General features: G+C 32.5%; 1 protein-coding gene across 1 annotated transcript in view; it reads right to left on the minus strand.

The window, feature by feature from the left end:
* Positions 1-19086, minus strand: part of LOC106680402 (cyclin-dependent kinase-like 1) — a 52358-nt gene extending 33272 nt beyond the window's left edge. Inside the window, exon 1 of the mRNA XM_014420098.2 lies at positions 19019-19086. Coding sequence (XP_014275584.1) covers positions 19019-19086 — 68 coding nt within the window. The remainder of the gene's footprint in view (positions 1-19018) is intronic.
* Between the last annotated feature and the right edge of the window lie 1365 nt (positions 19087-20451).

Consider the following 20451-nt stretch of genomic DNA (forward strand, 5'->3'; position numbering starts at 1 on the left):
CCCTCTCCCTCTTCCCCTCTCCCTCTCCCTCTCCCTCTCCAGCAACCCCGCACTGTTTATAATATCCTCCAATTCCTCCATTTCCGTCGGTCTGTCATCGTTCGAACTTTCTTCTGCCGATGTTTCCTCCCTAATCTGGTTCTCTGGTGAGGCTGATTGTTGTTCTTCTTCCGGAGTCCACTCCCTCAAGAACTGCCTTCCAACTCCAGATGTTTCTGCGTTTATCATGATCGCTCGCAAAAACCAATCTCCTACAATGTTTTCCTTGCCAGGCTTGTACGTTATGTCCATGTTATTCTGGCCCACAGTTCCTTCCACTGTGTGACTCCGCTATATCAGGGACGAATTGACGATAGTTGTTTAATGCCCCTAACAACCTGCTGATTCCTTATACCTTCTGTACATCTGTACCCTCTCAATAATTCGTCCATCAACCTCTGGAATGTAATGGGTGCGTTCTTCTGTCTAAACGACATCCTCGTAAATTCGTAATGCCCTCTTTCGAAGGTAAAAACAGTTTTGAGTTGGTCCTCTGGGTGCATACGAATCTGGTGATACCCTGCTTTCAAGTCTAAGGTAATAAAGATTTTAGCCCCTCCTAGTCTGTCAAGGATATCATAAAACCTCGGTATCGGGTACTTCTCATCGACGGTATTCTCATTGAGCTTACGATAGTCGATGACCACCCTATATTTTTCCTCGTTCTCACCTGGCAAACCTTTCTTCCGAACTGCCCATAACGGAATATTATAGGGTGTTCCTTGTCTTCTTAAGTTTTCGATTTCCTCTCTTATATGCTTAAAGAGAGCCAGTGGGTATCGTCGTTCTTTAACATGTCACTCTTTCCTGCTTTAGTGGAATCTCGTGAACCGTCCTTCCTGTGGCACCCAATACTTCCTTACTTTCTCCTTTATTATAGAAAATGTCGTCAAATTTCGCTATAATGGCGTCCTTCCAATTCTTCGCCTGCGTTACAGCCCCTACTTGCGCCTTCCCGTCTTCTATTGTTTGTTAGCACCTGTACTTCATCCGTCCGATTTTAATATCCCATTTTCCATTACTATTCTTTATCACCTTCTCTAAAAGATCACAACCAATAATCACCTGATAATCCCTGGGCATCCTACTCACTACATGAATTGTTAAAATGTCCTCTTTAACTCCCCATTTGCCCAGTCCTATCTCTATCTCTCCCTCTACCATGCATCGTGCACCCAGAGTTATTAATTTACATTTGCAAACCTTTACATGGAGTGTCCTCCCCTCGCCGCTCAACGTTTCTAGTACTTCTCTCCAAGTAATGGTGTTTGAACTGCCCGTGTCCACGAGACAGCTTACTCCTCCGTTCACGTGATAGTTTCTCAATGTGCGGTCGCCTCTCTGCTTACATCCTCCTTAGATCTCTCATGTCTTCTTTCCTCCTGGTCCTACCTCCATGCGTGGGTATCACTCACTAGAACTCTGCCTAGTATCTATCAGGACTGATAGATACAATCAAGTTTCCAATAATAACCACATTAATCTGGAAATAAGAAACACGAGAGAACCAAACCTATCACACGTCTACATCACACGGGCTCTCAAGCTCCACTTTATTTGCTCCGTAATTCTCCTTATATACATTATCGCTGTGTACATGAAAGTTGGGATTAGGGTAGTATACAGGCCTTATCCTACTGGAACTCCCCCCTACCAGTTTATGAACAGTCCTCATAAATTCAAAAATATTACAGAAAATCAAGACACACTTATGAACAAGAATAAATGACATAATAATAAAAAAAGAAAAATGAAACTGAAACATACATTTTGCACAACTTAAAACGAACATCATCACTGTAACTTCTCTGAAACTGATAGCACAACAATAAATAAATAAAAAGATACCTTACATTTCTGTCTGAAAACAACAGTGTCTGCTACATATTTAAATCCTAAGAACTGCATATAACAAGGTTATGCACATTTTACATTATGACATCGCTCCCGTTATACATAATATTGAAGAGAGAAAGAAAAACAAAATAAAATTGCCGCATTTGCACAGGTGAGAAAACGTCCGTTGGAATCGCCATTTCCCTGATAGCTGCCACCATATTCGCGTCTGGCCTGACTCCTTGTCCCAATATCGTGTGCCCCAAAAAATTGATCCGGCTTTACCCCAATATTGATTTTTACTGAAAACGAGCAGGTCGTCCATATATACCTGGCACATGGACTCGTCGATTCCCCGAAAGAATTCGTCCATCAACGTAATTGGGGCAGTCTTGTGAATTCATAATGCCCCCTTTCGAATGTAAAGGCTGTCTTGTGCTGATCCTCCCGATGCATTTTAATTTGGTGGTAACCGGCTTTTAAATCTAAAGTGCTAAAAATAGTAGCCCCACCCACTCTATCCAAAATATCTTCCAGTCGCGGTATCTCTCCTCTACTGTGTTCTCATTAGGACCCCGGTAATCTATCAAGACCCTATATCTCTTTCCCTTATCCCGGTGAGCCCTTCTTCCGCACTGCCAATAAAGGGCTATTGTATAGGGAGGTGCTGTCTACGACGATGCCCTGTTTTTGAGGTTTTCTAATTCCTCTCGGATGTGTTGCCGTAACACCTTTCTTTCACGTATGGGATTTTATCTTGGTTCAGGGGGATCAGGTGCATTGTTTGTCCGGTCGCCCACAGTTAGCCTCCCTCTTTGAAAAAAATATCCGCATACTCCCTTTCTATATCCTGTCTCCAATCCCTCTCCCCCCCCCCCTGGAGCGCACCTATTATTTTCTTCTCTTTCCTTCTGGGTTCACGACAACGATACCGCATCTTTCCCAATTTGCATTTTTCACAAGCTCTTGATATTCCAAACCCTCGCACTTGCCTTCCATAAGAGGTCGCACCCTATAATTGCTTGATATTCGCGGGGCATTTTCTCCACAATATGAACTCGTAATGATTCTCCCACGACCCCCATTCACCTAAATCCATCTCCGCCTCCCCTTCTACTTCACAGGGCCCATCCAGGGTGATTAACTTACAATGACATACCTGGACGTCCCTGGAGTTTCTGCTCTCCTCCACTCATCTTCCTTGGCGCCTCCCGTTGCAGGATGGTGTGGGAACTCCCCGTGACCACCAGGCATCTCACGCCGCTCGCCTCGATGATAGGCAAAGCGCTACTCTCAGCTTTGACGTTGAAGATTTGTAATATGCGGTCACCTCTCTCCAGACACTCTCCTCAACTTTCCTGCCTTGATCTTCTTCCTTCAGTTCGCCTTGTCCAATTACCTCTTCTGCTGTTTTTTTCCACTCCGCTTCCTGTCCCCTCAACCACTTCCTCTGTTTCCGACCCTTCTGAGGCCCTCGTCGACTCACTCGACAAAAAAGCTTGTTTAGGTCGGGTAGTTCTATGTCGTATTTTCTGGGCGTTTGGCCTCCATGGTCTCCCCTTTGTCTGCCTCAGTCTGCCTTCGATACTTGTTGGGGCACTGTTTGCCAATGTGCAACATACAGTCCCTGGCTGTTCCGCGGCCGCTGCCGGAATTACGTTTCCTTGAATGTCCACATTCAAAACTGCGGCCCTTACTATGGGGGTCATACCTTCAGTAATTAAGAGAAAAAAGTAAAACAAATAAAACGTGCGGACCAAAAAAACATTTACGTAATAATAAGTCGTGGGTTTCGGCACCACTTACGAGCACTTTTATTTGCTCCATAATTCTCCTTATATACATTATCGCATTATATACATTGACTTATAAAAGGTAATATTGAGAATTCTAATATCAAATATTTTGGACATCAATACTGTTACATTCCACGTGTTTCCTCATTTTGTCCAGTTTTCAATCCCTACCAAAATTGGGGATAAATGTACCTTTCAGAGTATTAGTCCTGATTTTTAGCTCCATATTACAGACAAGCGGTTTCCTAACACTTTTCACCGGGGCACCACTGGTATACGCTTGGGGCATACAAGGGTGCCACGACAGTTTCATTATAGTTTACAATTTCATTCAAGAATATCCCTTTCTTTATCTAATTTGTTGAATGAAGGATGAAGGTACTTTTATGGTTATTTTTGTATTGTATCAGTGGGTCCAAGGTGCGTGCGGATCCGTGTGCGTGTTGAAAATACCATCGACATCTCGTGATCTGATGGGTGATTCAACTTATCGATAGGAACAAATCTATGGGGATAAACCATTTATAAGATATTTAGTTTAAAAGTCTGTTATGGATTATCTTGTTTAAATTTATATCATTTTAAATCAACACAAGATTTTTTTGCTAGTAATTTGTATTTAATTAGAACAAAAAAAAAAAAGATCTCTTAATGAATCGATCAAAATTCAAGACTAACCTCTATTAATTAATACATGAAATGAAACTGAATTGAATCAAGTTGACATAAAAGATTCAATCATTCCAGAAATTATAATGCTGTGGTTTCCATATATTTCTCTCTATTATATAAAAAAGGTTTTAGAAATCACCCAGTAATATTTTATTTTATTTATGAATTTTGAAAAAAATTCGTATTTCGTTTAAAAAACGAAAGTGACGAACGAAGAATGGTCTTTGCAATATAGCACGTGATTAGTAGTAATTAGCAACATTAGTGCCCCTTGTGGCCAATATAGTAAGAAACCGTCTCCAGCGTGGCGGTGTGGCGTAAAGATTATCTTCGTTCTTTTCCTGAATTCAAGTCATGATGAGAGAGTTGACTCAAGGAAGTAGTTACCTGACAAGGGACGAGAGCCGGAAGAAAGGAAGATAAGGAAAGAGAAGATGCCGCCTTCATCGACATAAACGTCCACCTAAGTGCACATCGATGCATCAATATTTCTATCCCCGCTGGCCCAATTCAAAATTATACCTATCCTAATGCTATTATACTAACCTAATCCACCCATGTTTTGGCTACCTCCTTATGATCCTGAATCACACCATAGATTCTAGTATATCCTTTCTCTTTTTCAATGTCCACATTCTTATAAATTGTTTTATAAATTCATTTTCTATCACCTTCAAGTCCTTCAATTAATATATATATAGTCTTTATAAGAGTACACTCATACATAAATAGTCTTTATAAGAGTACACTCATATATAAATAGTCTTTATAAGAGTATAGTCATTAACGCATCCAGCGTATTGCAAAGGGAGGTAGCACCTAGCCTTCAGTTGAAGTTGCACTTCTTACAGTCAGTTTATGAGTAACATCAAAGAAAACAATATTTACAGGAAGATTTTTCCTTCCATAAATGCCTGTATTTTTACAATGCTTTTTTATCGGTTGTTATTTTCGTTCTCTTTAATTGTCTAAAACCTTTTATTATTCTTATTTAATTTTAAGCTTCTCTGTACAAATTTTTTTACTCTTAATTGCCATTTTTCATTTATTTTTACCCCATGGGGGTAATTAAGTGCTTTTATCTTTTTTAGCCCTAATCAAGCCCTTCAACGTGGGTTAATCATAATAAATAGCATTTCAAACTATTTGAGTTTTTCTTTTACCGCACCCGGACCATCTTCTTAGACAACTGTATGTGGCTCTATCAAGGTGCAGGAGCAAAGACGGAATAAAAATTCAGTGCCATTAAGAGGAAAAGTGATTACGAACATAGTTCTTGAAGAGGCCCTAAAAACTACAAATTAAAATTCTGGGATAAAGGAATTAAATTTATTATTTTTCCTGCTTACACTATATTAAAAAAATAATATAATCTGAACTACAGAATACATGTAAATTATAGTTATATAATTTGAGCAACGAGTAGTACAATTAAATTGGCAGATGTGAATAATTTATAAAATGGGGGTTGATCCACAGCTAGGCGGACAGGAGACCCCCCTTCAATTGAAATAATTTATTAAAGGTTTGAGCAATTGTTTGTAGTCTGAGAGGCCCCATAAGTTTATTACGACCAGGAGACCTTTATTGCATGTTTATAGTTATATAAAATAAATTTTGAGAAATTTTGGAACCATTGAATGTAATTATGTAAATTATAATGTAAAAAATTTAGTCCCAAAAGGGGCAAGCAAAATAGGAAGAATGGCTGTTTCTCACAATCCTGTAGTGATAGCTAACGATCAATTCGACTGATTATATGGCAATCAATGCACTCCTGAACCTTAAATTTGTCAATTATAAATAAAATAAGAAACAAAATATGTAAATTTTGGCACACATACATCTACAAGTATATAATACGAGAAATTTAGTCCAAGCATTAACAGAAAAAATTGCCCCAAAAAAGTAAAACGTGCACTTCTGTGCAGAAAAAAACTGAAAACGTCCAAATTTGTGGGGAAATATCAAAACGAACAATATAAAATTAGTGTTATTAGAACGTCTTTTTCATGATTCGAATTTCCATCGAGGTCTGGCTGAATTTAAAGCTAGGGAACAAAAGATGCAATTGCACGAAAATAATAATAATAAGTTAAAAAATAAATAATTCACACAAATTTTTAGAACTTATATTAACAAATATCGATAATATTGTTGATAAAATAATACTCAACGAGTCCAATTTCTCATTATAATTGATTATTGCATTTTCAATATTAATGAATTAAATATATGACTTGTCGATAAAAATTGAAGGTTAATATGTCCCTCAAGGCTATAATGTTGAAGGCTTATTGATCCCAGCGTGTTGAGCCGCTCACGCAACTCAAGTAATTTTTTATCTTTTTCGTAATTGCAGGTTATATTTCCCCGTAAATATTTATAATGCCAATCAGGAGCTTTCCCTTATTTTGGGAAAGAGAATCTAAATGATAGCAATTGGGAAATATCATTAAATTATAAATTAATTAAAACATAAATGGTTAGCATGCAAGGCTACTCAACACACAGTTTAAGAAACGGCTGGGAAATTATCGTTTTAAATATTAAACTGTGTTATAAATTCAGTTCAATGTCACATCGATTTTATAGACTAGGTGAATTATTATGCTAAACCATAGGGCACAAATATATCAGGAAATGGTAATTTAGTAAAAACAGTCTGATTTTTATTTTAATAAAGGAACATATTTCAGATGTTATTTAAATGTCATCTAATTATGGTTAAAATTAATTCAATCATATCTCAATTATCGACAACATTTTATAGCTATTATTTCATAAAAAGTGTAAGGCATTAGCTACCTTGACCTGAGTCAGGCAAATAGGGTACCCAATTTATTCCCTCAAGAATCTTTTTCTCAAGAATTCGCGATCAACCATGATTAAATCAAGAAGTCTCAATAGGAATCAACCAGAGGATGAGCAAGGAAAGAAATGGAAGCAGACTTCAATTATCTTATTCAACAAGCAAGCAAGCAAGATGAATCCAAATCAACTAGACAGTGGGTATTTTATTCAACATTAAACAAAGTCCATTTGGCTTTGGTATTTTACTTACATCATCTATGATTATTTGGCTAAAAATTCTTTCTTTTGCATTCTTTTTATGTACACATTAATTTGTTTTTATTAACATAACAAATTAGCAGTGATTTTAGGCAAAATCGTTCAATTATTGATCAATTTTTTTCATCAACTTAATACTTTATTTTCAAAAACCTCAAGGCGCTGTTCAACTAAAATCAAGGCTAAAATAATCGGACCAAAAAAGGATGAGCTAACAGGAGAATTTAGAAGGCTACAAAACGCTAAGTTAAGGGTTTTTTGTTTTATTATGACCTGGTGATTTCTGGCATACGGAGGGTTATCTAGAGGTGGCCAAAAAGTAGATGGGAGGATTGTGTAAAGAATAATTCAGTAGATTTGGGTTTGGAGGGGCGTCACTGGACAGATGTATGTAGAGAACGATTGTTGGTATCGGCATCGAATCTTCGAGTTCGCTAAACCTATATCATTATTTATTAATTATAATTTAAAGTTAATTCTGTCAATTAGTTCAGTCATCTAAATCACATTATTTCATGCATTCCAATCATCATCATACAATCCAGTCATCATCATACAGTCCAGTCATCATCAAACTGGCCATCCAATTTCAACCAACCCTATTACCCTTAAACGATCTATGAGTAATATTTAGTTTCACCTTAAATTACCGAGATTGAAACAAATGTAGTTTTTTCTTGTACTCCTTGACAGGTTAGAGAAGGGCGCCCCGTCGTTCTTACTTGGAATAATGAATGTACCCGCTATGTTTTAGCTCGATATTAATTTGTCAAATTTTTACTATGCCTAATCAGAAATTGGATCCCTTTCATCCGATAGATAACTGGATCTTCTATCACCTCCACCAAGCTTAGGAAGCCTTAAGAAACCTTGAGTAATTAATTTTGTTTACCATCACACATAACTAGTCATTAAGAGCAGTAAATATTAATAAAATTTTTCCCTCCCCTCATTGAAACACCTTAAATTCCAAAAACTTAAATTTAACGTGTATTCCTTAACTGTTTATTCCAATTTGCTAAACCATTTAACGAAGACATTTATTCGAAATTCCAATATCCCATTTCAATTAGCACAAGATTGCCCAACTCTCTTATTATTTCCACTCGAAGTTTAACAATTATTCTCAAACGTAAGTCTTATTTTAATTTGCTTTTCCCTTTCTTATATCTGGGTTATAGAAAACATAACATAAGCTTGAATTATATTCTTCAGTTCGAGTCTACTGTTTTTGGGTTTATAAAATCGAATTCAAGATTTAAGTAATATATAAATGGAAAATGAAATAATACGGGAACATAAACGAAATATTCGTGGCTAAAAATAAAATATAGGAATAACTAAAGATATAATACCTAATTAGTAAAAGGAAAAATGTCCATTAAGCTTTAGATCTACCACCTTTAGAACTATTCACACGAATCTTTTTGGCACCACAATTTTCTTCCAAATAGCAAAATGATAGCCATTCAAGCAAACAACTCCCATATGTATGCATGGTGTCATTCATCTCATTTATATAAGATGAGTGGAAAAGGCACTTCGAAAAAAAAATGAACTAATAAAAGATACTGTGGATCAGATCACCCAGGTTAAAACAGAGTTGGATTATAATTGTTTAGTTGACGATTGACGACTAAATTTATAGTAACAAAAAAAATCACGACTAATGATTAATATTTTAATCTGAAAAGACCTTGAATTGTGTTAGAAAACTGCACCAAATGTACACTTATAAACAAGGGCTATATTTTGCTGTAAACAATGCAACCTTATCGCTAGGTAAACTTACATATGGCAGTGGTACCAATCCAATTAAATAAAAGTAGGAAACTACTCTACTACAATAAATATATGAAATAATCATACATAATTATTTCGATATTAAAAATTTATCTTCACTTAGCCCAGTCAAATCAGAGTTTCGGTGTCAATTAAATAAAATAAAGCTGGAAAATAATTTAATTCTCTTCACAGGTACCAAAAATAAGAGAAATATATTTTTCTGAGACCAGCCAAATTTCAAGACGCCCGAAATTGTGACACTTGTTTTCTGGTTTTTCTTGTAACACCTGAAGAATTCATTGCTCGGAAAATTCATCTCTTACATAAAATATAGTAGAGTATCTAGTCATGTAAAGGCAGATCCACATGTTGGCCGCTCGCCACGAATCGGAGGCTTGTACAAATGCTCGGTAAACAAAGAGCGGACCATCCACATATCAGTGTTATTCAGAGCGGCAATCATGGCGGACGTACAAGTGGTTTCAGCCATTGTACTGAGATTATATTATTTTTATTAAAAAAAAAAAAAATGAAAGGAGATTAAATAAAATTAAATATAAATAAATAAGATTAAATATTATAACAAATAACAACACACTTTTAACCTCCAAACAGCTCTTAGTTGCAACTAGACAAAGAACAATGGTGGAGATGCTACACGAGCGCTCTCACGAACCCCCTTTGATTTGCGTCCAAAAACCGACTCTCGACGGATCGGCAACGAGCTTAGGCCAACTTGTACCAGCCAAGTCAAGCCACCCATCTACATGCTCGTGCATGCTAGAATTCGGCTCGGCCAACATGTAGAGGCCCCTTAATACCCAGATTACAAACACACTTTCTTCCAGTTTATGAACTTGCAAATCGGCAAAGTAACAGCTTTTAGTCAGTAACCAAACGCACGGTTATGGATAATTACGTCCAGAACAGTTTTTTTTTTCACCAATTTTTCAATACTTTCGGCACATAATGGGCTCTGAAAGTCTTTAAAATTGGCAGGCCTATCGAAATCAATACGATATACAACTTTAGTCCTATAACCCTTACAGATAGTGGTAAAGGATGTTTAACATTAAATAAAAGCTATCATCAATATAATTATTAATTTATCCACCTTCATCCTCTGTCCACCATTATAATAAAAATGGCCGATTTTTACTTAACTTTAATTATATCTACCCTTAATTTCTTTTTAACTCTAAGTGAACTACCGGCAGGGTTTTACGAATGTTGTAATCTGACGAATTGGCAGTTCAGACATTTTTTTTCTTTTTTAAAAAATCTTCTAGATGGAAAAAAACTGCTGTAAATAAAGTTATAGATGCAACAAAAAATAAAAATTTTTAACTTAAAAAAATTATAATGATCACCCATTATATTACTACAAAAATAGATTAGGAGATAAAATTTCCATGTCTTGTGGGAATGACCTACAAGAAAGCCATAAACGAATTATATATATTAAACATAAAACGAATTATGTATATTAAACATTTGTATCTATATGATATTAAACATTTATTTTTTTATAAATTATAATCAGGAATGATTATGTTTAAGATGTTATTTTATTTTAATTTTGTTTTTTATTTATTTTTTTCTTCTATCTCTTATTTTATTATCATTTCATTAATATATTTGTAAATGCGGTGTGAATAAACTCTATGATCCCAATTACCATTCTTTATAAATATAAGACAGAATGTAATATTACATTATAAAATAAAAATAAACTATAACAAAACAATTAAAAATAACACTTCCCGGATTCCTTTGAAACATTAATTCTTCAGCTCCAACAACTTTATTCCGATCTGCAATCTATAGAATGCTTTATGCTCTAACCAAAAAATATTAAGTCAAGTTGGATAATGGTAATTTTTTTTAAGAGCCCGAAATAAATAAATGATATTTTTTTATGTTCCAGATTTTTGGTATCAATTTTTAAAACTTTTACAGTTCAGTCCAGAACTAAACATTATTCATACAGTGCCAAAATGCGTATTATAGACAAGGGGTATTAAATTTTTGAGTTAATTTAAAATTGTAATCTCATTTGAATTGCATTAATATTTCTAACCTTTCATGAGAAATTAAAAAAAAAAATCAAATATCCTATGAATAAAAGAATAATAAGAAAAGAAAAGTTATCATATCTTTTTCTAGCTTCAAATCCTAGATTCTGCAAATGGCTGTAAATTATACCTAAAATTATGCATTTCCACATATCAGACCCCTTCAGCTATAGTTGTTCATACGGATGTTTATAAAATAGAAATTATATATAAACTTTAAATATTTAGAATATAAAGGAATATTCATATTCAATATATCATTAAGTTTGTTGCCTTGAGAAGTTAATGGCATGTTCCTTGACCCGGATAAACAATGTCTTTTGATTTTATAAGGAATCGATGAGCACTGTCCTAAGTCGTGTTGTTCAAACCATAAACACGTCAATCACTATGAAAAAAAGTTAATTAATTTTATATTCTTAAAATTTTTGTTTTTGTAATAAAAACTGAACTTCATCACAGATATTCTGATTCTATACATTTCTGCAAAACTCTCCTCTTGTATCATTATCAAATATTCTGCAATACCTTTCCCTCAAAGATATGTGAACATTTTTAAATTCATTAATTCGACCAGTATCGTGGTATGAAGTTGTTTGTCAATTTGTTTCTTCCAATTATAAATATATCGTCTTAGAACTATTCCATTTTTCATGATTACTTTTTTTATGCATATATTTATATCTGGTTTTATTTAGTGGCTGTATTCTGAGATATAATGGGATGATTGAGATCAAAGCTTGAAAATCATACTCTCATAGTGGTGTTGTGAATCACTTTTCAGTTGTCGCATCTAATATAATAGAATTCGTACGCTAAACGTAAGTTGATCGTTTAATGATGAGAAACTGTAGAACCCCGCCAATACGAAAACCCTATTATAAACATTTTTTTTTTTATTCCTCGCGATAAATTTATTCTCACATTTTTCTAACAATATAAAATTATCTGTTATATAACATTAACAGAGGTATTTATTTTTATATACTTCATATTTTTAATTACCTACGTAAAATTAGAAGCAATAATAATTATTTTTAACATTTAAATGTCGTTTAACGTTTTAAATTTATTATATTTAATTTATTCAGTAACTTTATATTTAAAGCATATACAATTCACATTTAATAAAAATTATGTGAAATCCTTAAAAGTAGGCTGTAAGTATTTCTTGGAAAAGTGAGTTACATTTAAATAACTTAAACATTTTTTAAAAACTTATTGTGTATACTCATTTAAAATTAAAATTATTGTGTATAAATACGTATGAATTAAATATTAATTTATGATAAAACAAAATAGTTTTTGCAGATTACTTTAATAAATGTTATTAATATGAAGATTTTATTATTTATTAATCACATGATCTGTTTTCCAAAAGTTTTGGTGTACTGTGCTGCTATACAATCCTCAGGTAATGTAATCGCAACAGTCCTACGCCAAAAATATGATTAAGTTACATGCCTGTTTCTTTTTTCTTAGTTTTAGTTTTTTTAAAACAATTGACATAGAAAAAGTAAATTTAATCTATAATAATATATCCATAAACGATCTAGAGGTCTAAGAAAATCTTTAATTGTCTGCCATCGATAATTTTTCATATTAATGTGGAGAAATTAGGAAGTCGACAACGGAACACGCAATGGTCCAAAATAATCATACAATAAAATATGTTTTAAATGACATCTAGCTTGTAAATTTCAGTACATAATTAATGACCCAAGATATCCCATAAAATATTTTAAGAATTCGTTAGTTAAGAACAAACGCTATAGAAGTAGTTCCCATTTATTACAAGAACCATCATTGCTGGGAGGGGGGGGGGGCGTTCCGTTTCGTGCCGTCAAACAATTCATCTTGGGTGTAAACCACTGACGAAGTAATCTTCATAAAAAAGTGTATAATTTAATGCAATTATATACAAACGAAATCTTACATGCAACTTATTTCAATAAAAAAAAAAAAAGTTAAAACTACAAGGCAATTTATGTTGTTAACGAACTGTCATTTTTTCTTAATTACATAATGTATAAATTAATGTTTTTGTGTGTGTTAAAAAATAAATTTAATATTTATTTTATTTTATTTCTAATCTTAGATACTTTCTTGAGACTAGTTAATGTTGTTTAAATAAATAATTTAATTTTTACCCATTTTAGTCTCAACACATTTTATTTGTCTTACAAGTCCGACGTTTCGGCCAATCCGACCATCCTCAGAGAAAATTCAGATTATTAATTGTTGAGGATGATACATGTAATAAAAGCTGTTTTGTGGTAAATTGTCCATGAGGATGGCCGGATTGGCCGAAACGTCGGACTTGTAAGAAAAATAAAATGTGTTGAGACTAAAATGAACAAAAATTAAATTATTTATTTTAAAATATTTGTTTTATGTTTGTAAGCATTTTTTGGTCATATAATTTTGATCGCATAAATTAATTCTTTACTCTTTTTTTTAAATATATCTGTTATTGATTGCATTAATCCACGAGGAATGTGTTTTTCTGTAATTTTCTAATGAAATGTTATGTTAACACTAATTGAAAACTCCGTCTACAGTTAGTTTGTAAAAGAGATGAGATACAGTGATCGGAAACAAAAATCTTAAGTTTCTTCCAGGGAGTTTTAATCAACACTTACGATAACATTGTTTCGGCTCTACTTACAAAAAAGTCAATTGTATAATTTAAAATAATCATAAAATCTTTTTTAAATAATAACTGTAAATTCTTTAATAAAATAAGATCTCCTCCTGTCCATTAAATCTCCTCCTAAATAAGCAATCCTTCCCTCTTCACACACTCCCCCCCGGGAGGAAGGAATATATCGACAGAGATATCTAAATTTATTTCTCAGAAGATGCTTCTCATGGATCTTCAATCCTACTTTCCATCAATATGAATGGTCTCCCAGTCTTTACTCACCACTAACCTAATCGTTTGTACCAAGATGACCTGTTAATATTTTCTTCTAACGTGCTCGAGGCGTCTCGAACGGTCCATTAAGATAATAGTATTAACCCTTGGGCGTTAGCACAGTAGTTGAAAGACGGAATAAGTTTTGGTTTTTGGGGGTGAAGATAAACAGCTACACCAAACTATACACTTCGTGATAGAATTTTTTTTTTAACGCAGTAAAAAAGTCTTGAATAAGTTTTAAAAACTATATAAAATTCTATTTCGTTAGTAGATATTTTTCGAACGCAGCCAAACACAAATCTAAAATTTATTTTTTTACTCAAAGAGGAATATAAAAACTAGATTTCAGCTACTCCTATGTACGTGCACAATTTTATTTTGTAAATTGAAAAAAAAAAATTGTAATTTAATTCTGTTTTTTTTAGCAGTGTTCGTTTAAAATGAAAGTATTAATGGTCGTTAAGTGAACTTATTTTTTAATAAAAAAGATGTTTGATGGATGATAGTTGTCATCTTTTTTTTTTGTTTTAGCCCTGATGAAGACCTGAAATTCAGGTCGAAACGTCGGCACAAATAAATAGTTCTTGTTTATTTGCTGACAAACAGCTTCCCCACATATTTGCGTTATTGCGAAGATATGAAGGATTCAGCATAATTATACTGAATTAGCCAGAAAAAAAAATATAGTTGAATATTTTTTTAAAAAAAAAGCTCCATCGACCTCCAGCACGGTTTAGCTATTTTTCTTGACTTGATACCTTCAAAAAACACTTGTAATCTTTAATAGAGTGCAATTGTGGCTATGGAACAGTTGTTTGTCTTAAAAAATAAAGGATCCGTTTTCAGCTTAAGTGTTTGATCAATTCGAGTTTAAATTTATTTATTTATTTTTAAAACGGCATTTCATGCCATTCGTATCCGGCTGTCCTCAAAAATATATTTTCTGTTCTTCGTTATTACTAATTGTTGTTCAAATTTTATAATTATAATTTACATGTATTTTCTAGTTCGGATTGTATTATTTTTTTCAATGTAGTGTAATCAGAAGAAAAATGAATTTCATATATATCCCAGCATTTTAATTTGTATATTTTACATTTTTAAAATAACTTAGAAAAAAAATTGTCATTATATATGTTTTTAAAAAATATACGTAAACACATGGGTATATTTTACTATAAAGGGAAGGTATGACACGCAACTCCGGTTAAAGTCTGGATGATTTGATGCAAATAACCTTTTTCATTTGATTTTTACTTTTTTTTTCGCAAAATGCTTTCTTCATCAGTTAAACTATTTTTTTTTTTTATTGCTCTAATGTCTCATTGAAAGGTTTCGGAAATTTCCTAATCTGTTAAACTAAATTTTTTATGACGCATTTTTATTATTCTACCTGGCATGTAAAATAAAATATTACACGGTGGTCACTAAAACCTTTCTTACATAACAGAGAGATGTATGTAATCTTGGAAAATAACTGGACGATAATCAACCGAGATCAAAATAGATTTATTTATTCAGCCAAGGAGTCATTTCCGACCCGGTTATAAAAGTGGTCGCGATATAAAAATTGTTTACAAGTAATAACGAACAATTTTCTCAAATGTAGACATTGCGTTTCCAAGGTCTGTAATTGACTCCTCTTCTGTAATTCACCCTGATAACTTCTATTATCGACCATTTCATCATGCCGCCTATGCACTAGTGACCTTTGCCAAAGTGACATAAGAGGACCGAAAGGAATAATTTATGCGAAATAATATTGAATTATTGCTTCTTCCTTTCCTGTTAAAGAGATACTTCATTTAAAGTTCAAAAGTAGTCGGGAAAAAGCCTTCTATTTAATTACAAAACTTTATTAAACTCCTGAAATGTCGGCCAAGTCTTGTAATTGATTCTAACTTACTTTTCCACTTGTACAGAAAGAAATATGAAGTGTTTAAAATACTATTTATCTATTTGATTGTGGGATTAGGTAGCCCTTTGGTAAGGCAATGGACTACTAACTCTAAGGACCCGGGCTTGAATTCGGCTGTGGCAGATAATTATTTTCTGTTTTAATGTAATCGTGAGTCAGCTCTGTGAGCTCGGGAACCCTCCGAGATCCACCCAGCCTCGTAAAGTGGGTACCCTTAATTGGGTGATTCTGCCCAATCAGCACTTTGCACAACCGTTGATTTAGTAACAGTGCTTTCTTATAAAATACTGCACCTCTGACCCTTCATGGGTTTATTTTAGCTTTGTGATTGTTATTGCTATTTGTGAAGTATAAATTGTTAGCTATTTTTGTCCATGATAATGTACACGTATATTGGAATTGTTATCCATTGTCCATGATTAAAGTCGTTTTCTTCTTTGCATTTAAAGCTCTTTAATATTTATTTAATAAGGTGTTGTTGCTTAAGCTTTAAAGCCCAGTAACATAAACAATCAGCAATATGATTTTAATTATTTCAAAAGTCATCTCATCATTAATATAGAGACCTATAGAGATATAGAGACATCTCATCTCAACCTTCGTTTTGTTGAATATCTGTATTTATTTTTTTTTTTTTTTATGATTTCGAGAATTGTTTCAATATTCTTCTAGAATGAAGCATTGATTTTTATTTATTTTTGTGATGGTATAAATATTAGTTTTCATAAATAAATTCTTTAATTGAATAAATAAATAGTTTATATGGAGGTGCGAGGTATCACAACTTAGCCCATTCTAGATGGTGATTTTTTTTTAACACGGCTCCTAGGAGCGAAATTTTTTTCTTTATATAGTTCATTTTTAAGTTAAAAAAAATTGTTTACTATTGAAGTCACCCAATTTGTAAGTTAATTTGCATAAATAAGATTATTGCACAGGTATTCTGAGTTAAGTAGTCGTCGAGATAAGATTTTTTTTAAATCAACAGTATCCGTAAGATATAGAAAATCAACATTGGTTTTGTTATGTACCAAAAAAAAAAAATGTTGATCAATTTTAATGATTAGTATTTTTATTTTACCATCCATTGCACACCGCGTGTGCAGCTCGCTTCTCAAAAAATTTGTATTGCGAGGAGCGGATTGAACACCGTGGATGGTAAAATAAAAATAGTAATCATTAAAATAGATAAACCTTTTTTTTTTGGTGCGTAAAAAAACCAATGTTGTTTCTCTATTCTTTACAGATACTACTGATAAAAAAAAGTCTTTTCTTGAAGGCTAATTTACTCAAAACAACTGATAGATAAATGCACATTATTATTATTTCGGTTTCGAATGTGTTCAGTGAACATATTATTTTTAGCGTTAAATAATTTTTGTATTTGCCTGTATTAATTAGTATGATCTTACTATTATGGATTCAATCAACCTACTGCTTAATTAGGGCTTATGAATTAAAATTTTAATTTCTGTTTAATATCCACTTACATAGCTATTAAAATTGCCTTTTTGTTGTTTGTTTTTAAATGCTCCATCTATAACCTTGTTCGTATCACAACTTAAGCTACGATATTATTTTTTAATGTTGAATTATTTGAACAAAGTATTGTATTTTTCTGTATTAGATTAGTTTGATGTCACTATTGTGGATTACTTCAACCTACTGCTTATTTATGAATTCTAAATTTAAAATTCAATTTCTGTTTATTGTTTACTTAAGTACTTAATTTCTTTTATTTGTTTATAAATTTTTAGATGCTAAATCTACAACCTTCTTATAGGTTGAACCTGTTTTACTCCAGTAAATTTTATTTAATTTTTTTCAGAAATTTGGTATCGAATTAGGTTGTATTATTTTTCTGAATTAATTTTTTATTTTAATAGTAATCAAATCAATTTTTTTATTTGATTCCTTGAGATTCATTTTGTATCAATTTATAATGCTGTGTGTTTAGATACTTTTTAAAATATGTTCTGTTTAGTTCAATAAAATTATGTAGATTTTGCTTCGTTGTACTACTGAACTTTCACAAGTTTTGTCCATAAATTTTCCATTTTTTGTCTAATATTTTAATTGAATCTTTCTTTTTGTTTTATTCAAGAAATTCTATCAATAGTATACTATTAACGTTTTAAATATAATTAATGTTTTTTTAATTTGCAATTTTCTATATATTAAATCTGAAATATCTTGATAGTGAATACTTTATCCTTCTAATCTATTTTATATAATTTTATTCTTTAATAATTTTCTATTTCATAATTTTTATTGTTGTTAAAGAAAAGTTCGTGTATTTTTTTTCTTTTCTTTAGTATTGTAATTTGGTTTTGGGTAGCAATAATTTTCTACTTATAATATTTATGTACAGCAATGTTTTCTTTATTTATAAAAAAATATAAATCAGAAATTGTGATTTTTTATCTTTTATATATTTGTCATGTTACGTTAATTATTATTTTTTTCAATTTGACGCTTTATAACTTATCTGCTTATGTTTTTTTTATTTTCCTATTAACCTATTCTAAAATATTTATTAGTTAAAAATTCTAAAATATTTATTTTAACCAATATTTATTATTTCAATTTTAAAAAAATTCAATTAGTAATTGTAATTATTTTTTTATTTTATATATTTGCCATGGTATATTAATTGCCATTTTGTTTAATTTAATTCTGCATAACTTATTTTCTGTTATTTTTTTTTTTCAAATGCTGAATAACTGACTGAAGTTCACCTACGTGTGGCTGAGCGTGCGTCTATGCACGCCCTTGGTGCTCATGCGTGTGTGCAGGTGCGTGTGATCAGTGATGGCGCTTTGCTTTTTATTTTTTTGGAAGGTTTCAAGCAAGCTTGAACGTTTGACGCTAAAACGCCTTTAATATCAAAGAAACGCCAACTAACCTTCTCGGGAGCAGGGGGAGGTTGTTTCCAAACAGCCAGAGCCTGCGGTCATTCAGCCACCTTTCCATTTGACGGATCGATAGGTTGTGCAGCTCTGCGGGGGAACGCCGGCAAAGGGGCGCAGTCTCCGACTCGTCCCAGCTTAAATAAGTTCCCTGTCTGATGCCCTTCGGTTAAGCACCCTCTAATGTCAATGCTTGAATCATAATTAAGCTTTCAACATCATCGGATTTATAAACAGGAATTTTTATTATATTTGCTAATCGTGAAGATACATTGATATCCATGAATTATAAAAACATATTTTTTTAATATTTATAAAACCTGCAACAGGTTGCATCAGCAATGATATATATCCTGCAAGCGAAATTCGTTCAGTCCATGACGTCTAAATCCAATAAAAATTATCGCATAGTTTTAATTTTTTTTTTACTTTCACTTAGCTATAAATAACAAATATAGTAAGGGGAAGTATTGTAATCTTAAAAATATTCGCATCAGAATTTTCAACGTTCTAAGATCCCCTGAGACCAAATAACATAGTTACGCTAAATTGTCTACATGTGTGTATTTATATATGTGAACAGACTATCTTAGAAATGAGTTGTACGAAACTCAAATTACTTATTAATCTTGTCATATCATTGTATAATTAAGTGGTCTGTAATATTAAATAGGTCTTTAATATTAAGTGTAAAATATATATATACATATAAACAAAGTGGGAGTGGGTAGCACTGAGCTAAAGACTTCAAGGGGTTCAAATCCGGTAGTGGCAGATTATTATTATCTGTTTCACCGTAACCGTGAGTCAACACTATGGACTCGGGGACCCTACAGGGTCTACCCAGCCTCATAAAGTGTGTACCCTTAATTGGGTAAAAATGTGGTGGTCGAGTATGATTCTGACCCAATCACCTCCTTACACAACCGGTGGTCTAGTAACTGTACTTCATTACAAATTACCCTTCATGGGTTTTAGCTGTTTAGATTTATTATTTTTTTTTTTTTTTTATTTGAACAAATTTGATAATTTGTTGTATAACTAAAGCAATATGACTAAGATGTGACAGCAACTAAACACGTCTTATCAACATACAATTAAGTGGTCTTTAATACTAAATAGGTCTTATCGTCATTGAAGTAGTCTGACAGATCATAAATGAATTTTAAAAATGCCTTCCTCAAAATAACATTGTGTTTAATTGTTTATTAATCATTGTGTATTAAAATGTTTATTTTAAAACAATCTTGATCCTTTTCTCTCAACTTTATTCTTTTTTAACATCCGACGTTTCGACCTCTCAGGTCATTCTCAAGGATTCCTTATTCTGTCTTATTCCTTTTTTTCTTTAAAATTCATTAATGCTGGCTAATTGCCCTTGTCCCAATAATTTCTTCTATTAAATTATTTCCTAAATTTAAAACTTTTA

The sequence above is a fragment of the Halyomorpha halys genome, unplaced genomic scaffold (genome assembly GCF_000696795.3).
Source record: "Halyomorpha halys isolate HHAL.00 unplaced genomic scaffold, Hhal_1.1 Scaffold260.1, whole genome shotgun sequence".
Lineage (NCBI taxonomy): Eukaryota > Metazoa > Arthropoda > Insecta > Hemiptera > Pentatomidae > Halyomorpha > Halyomorpha halys.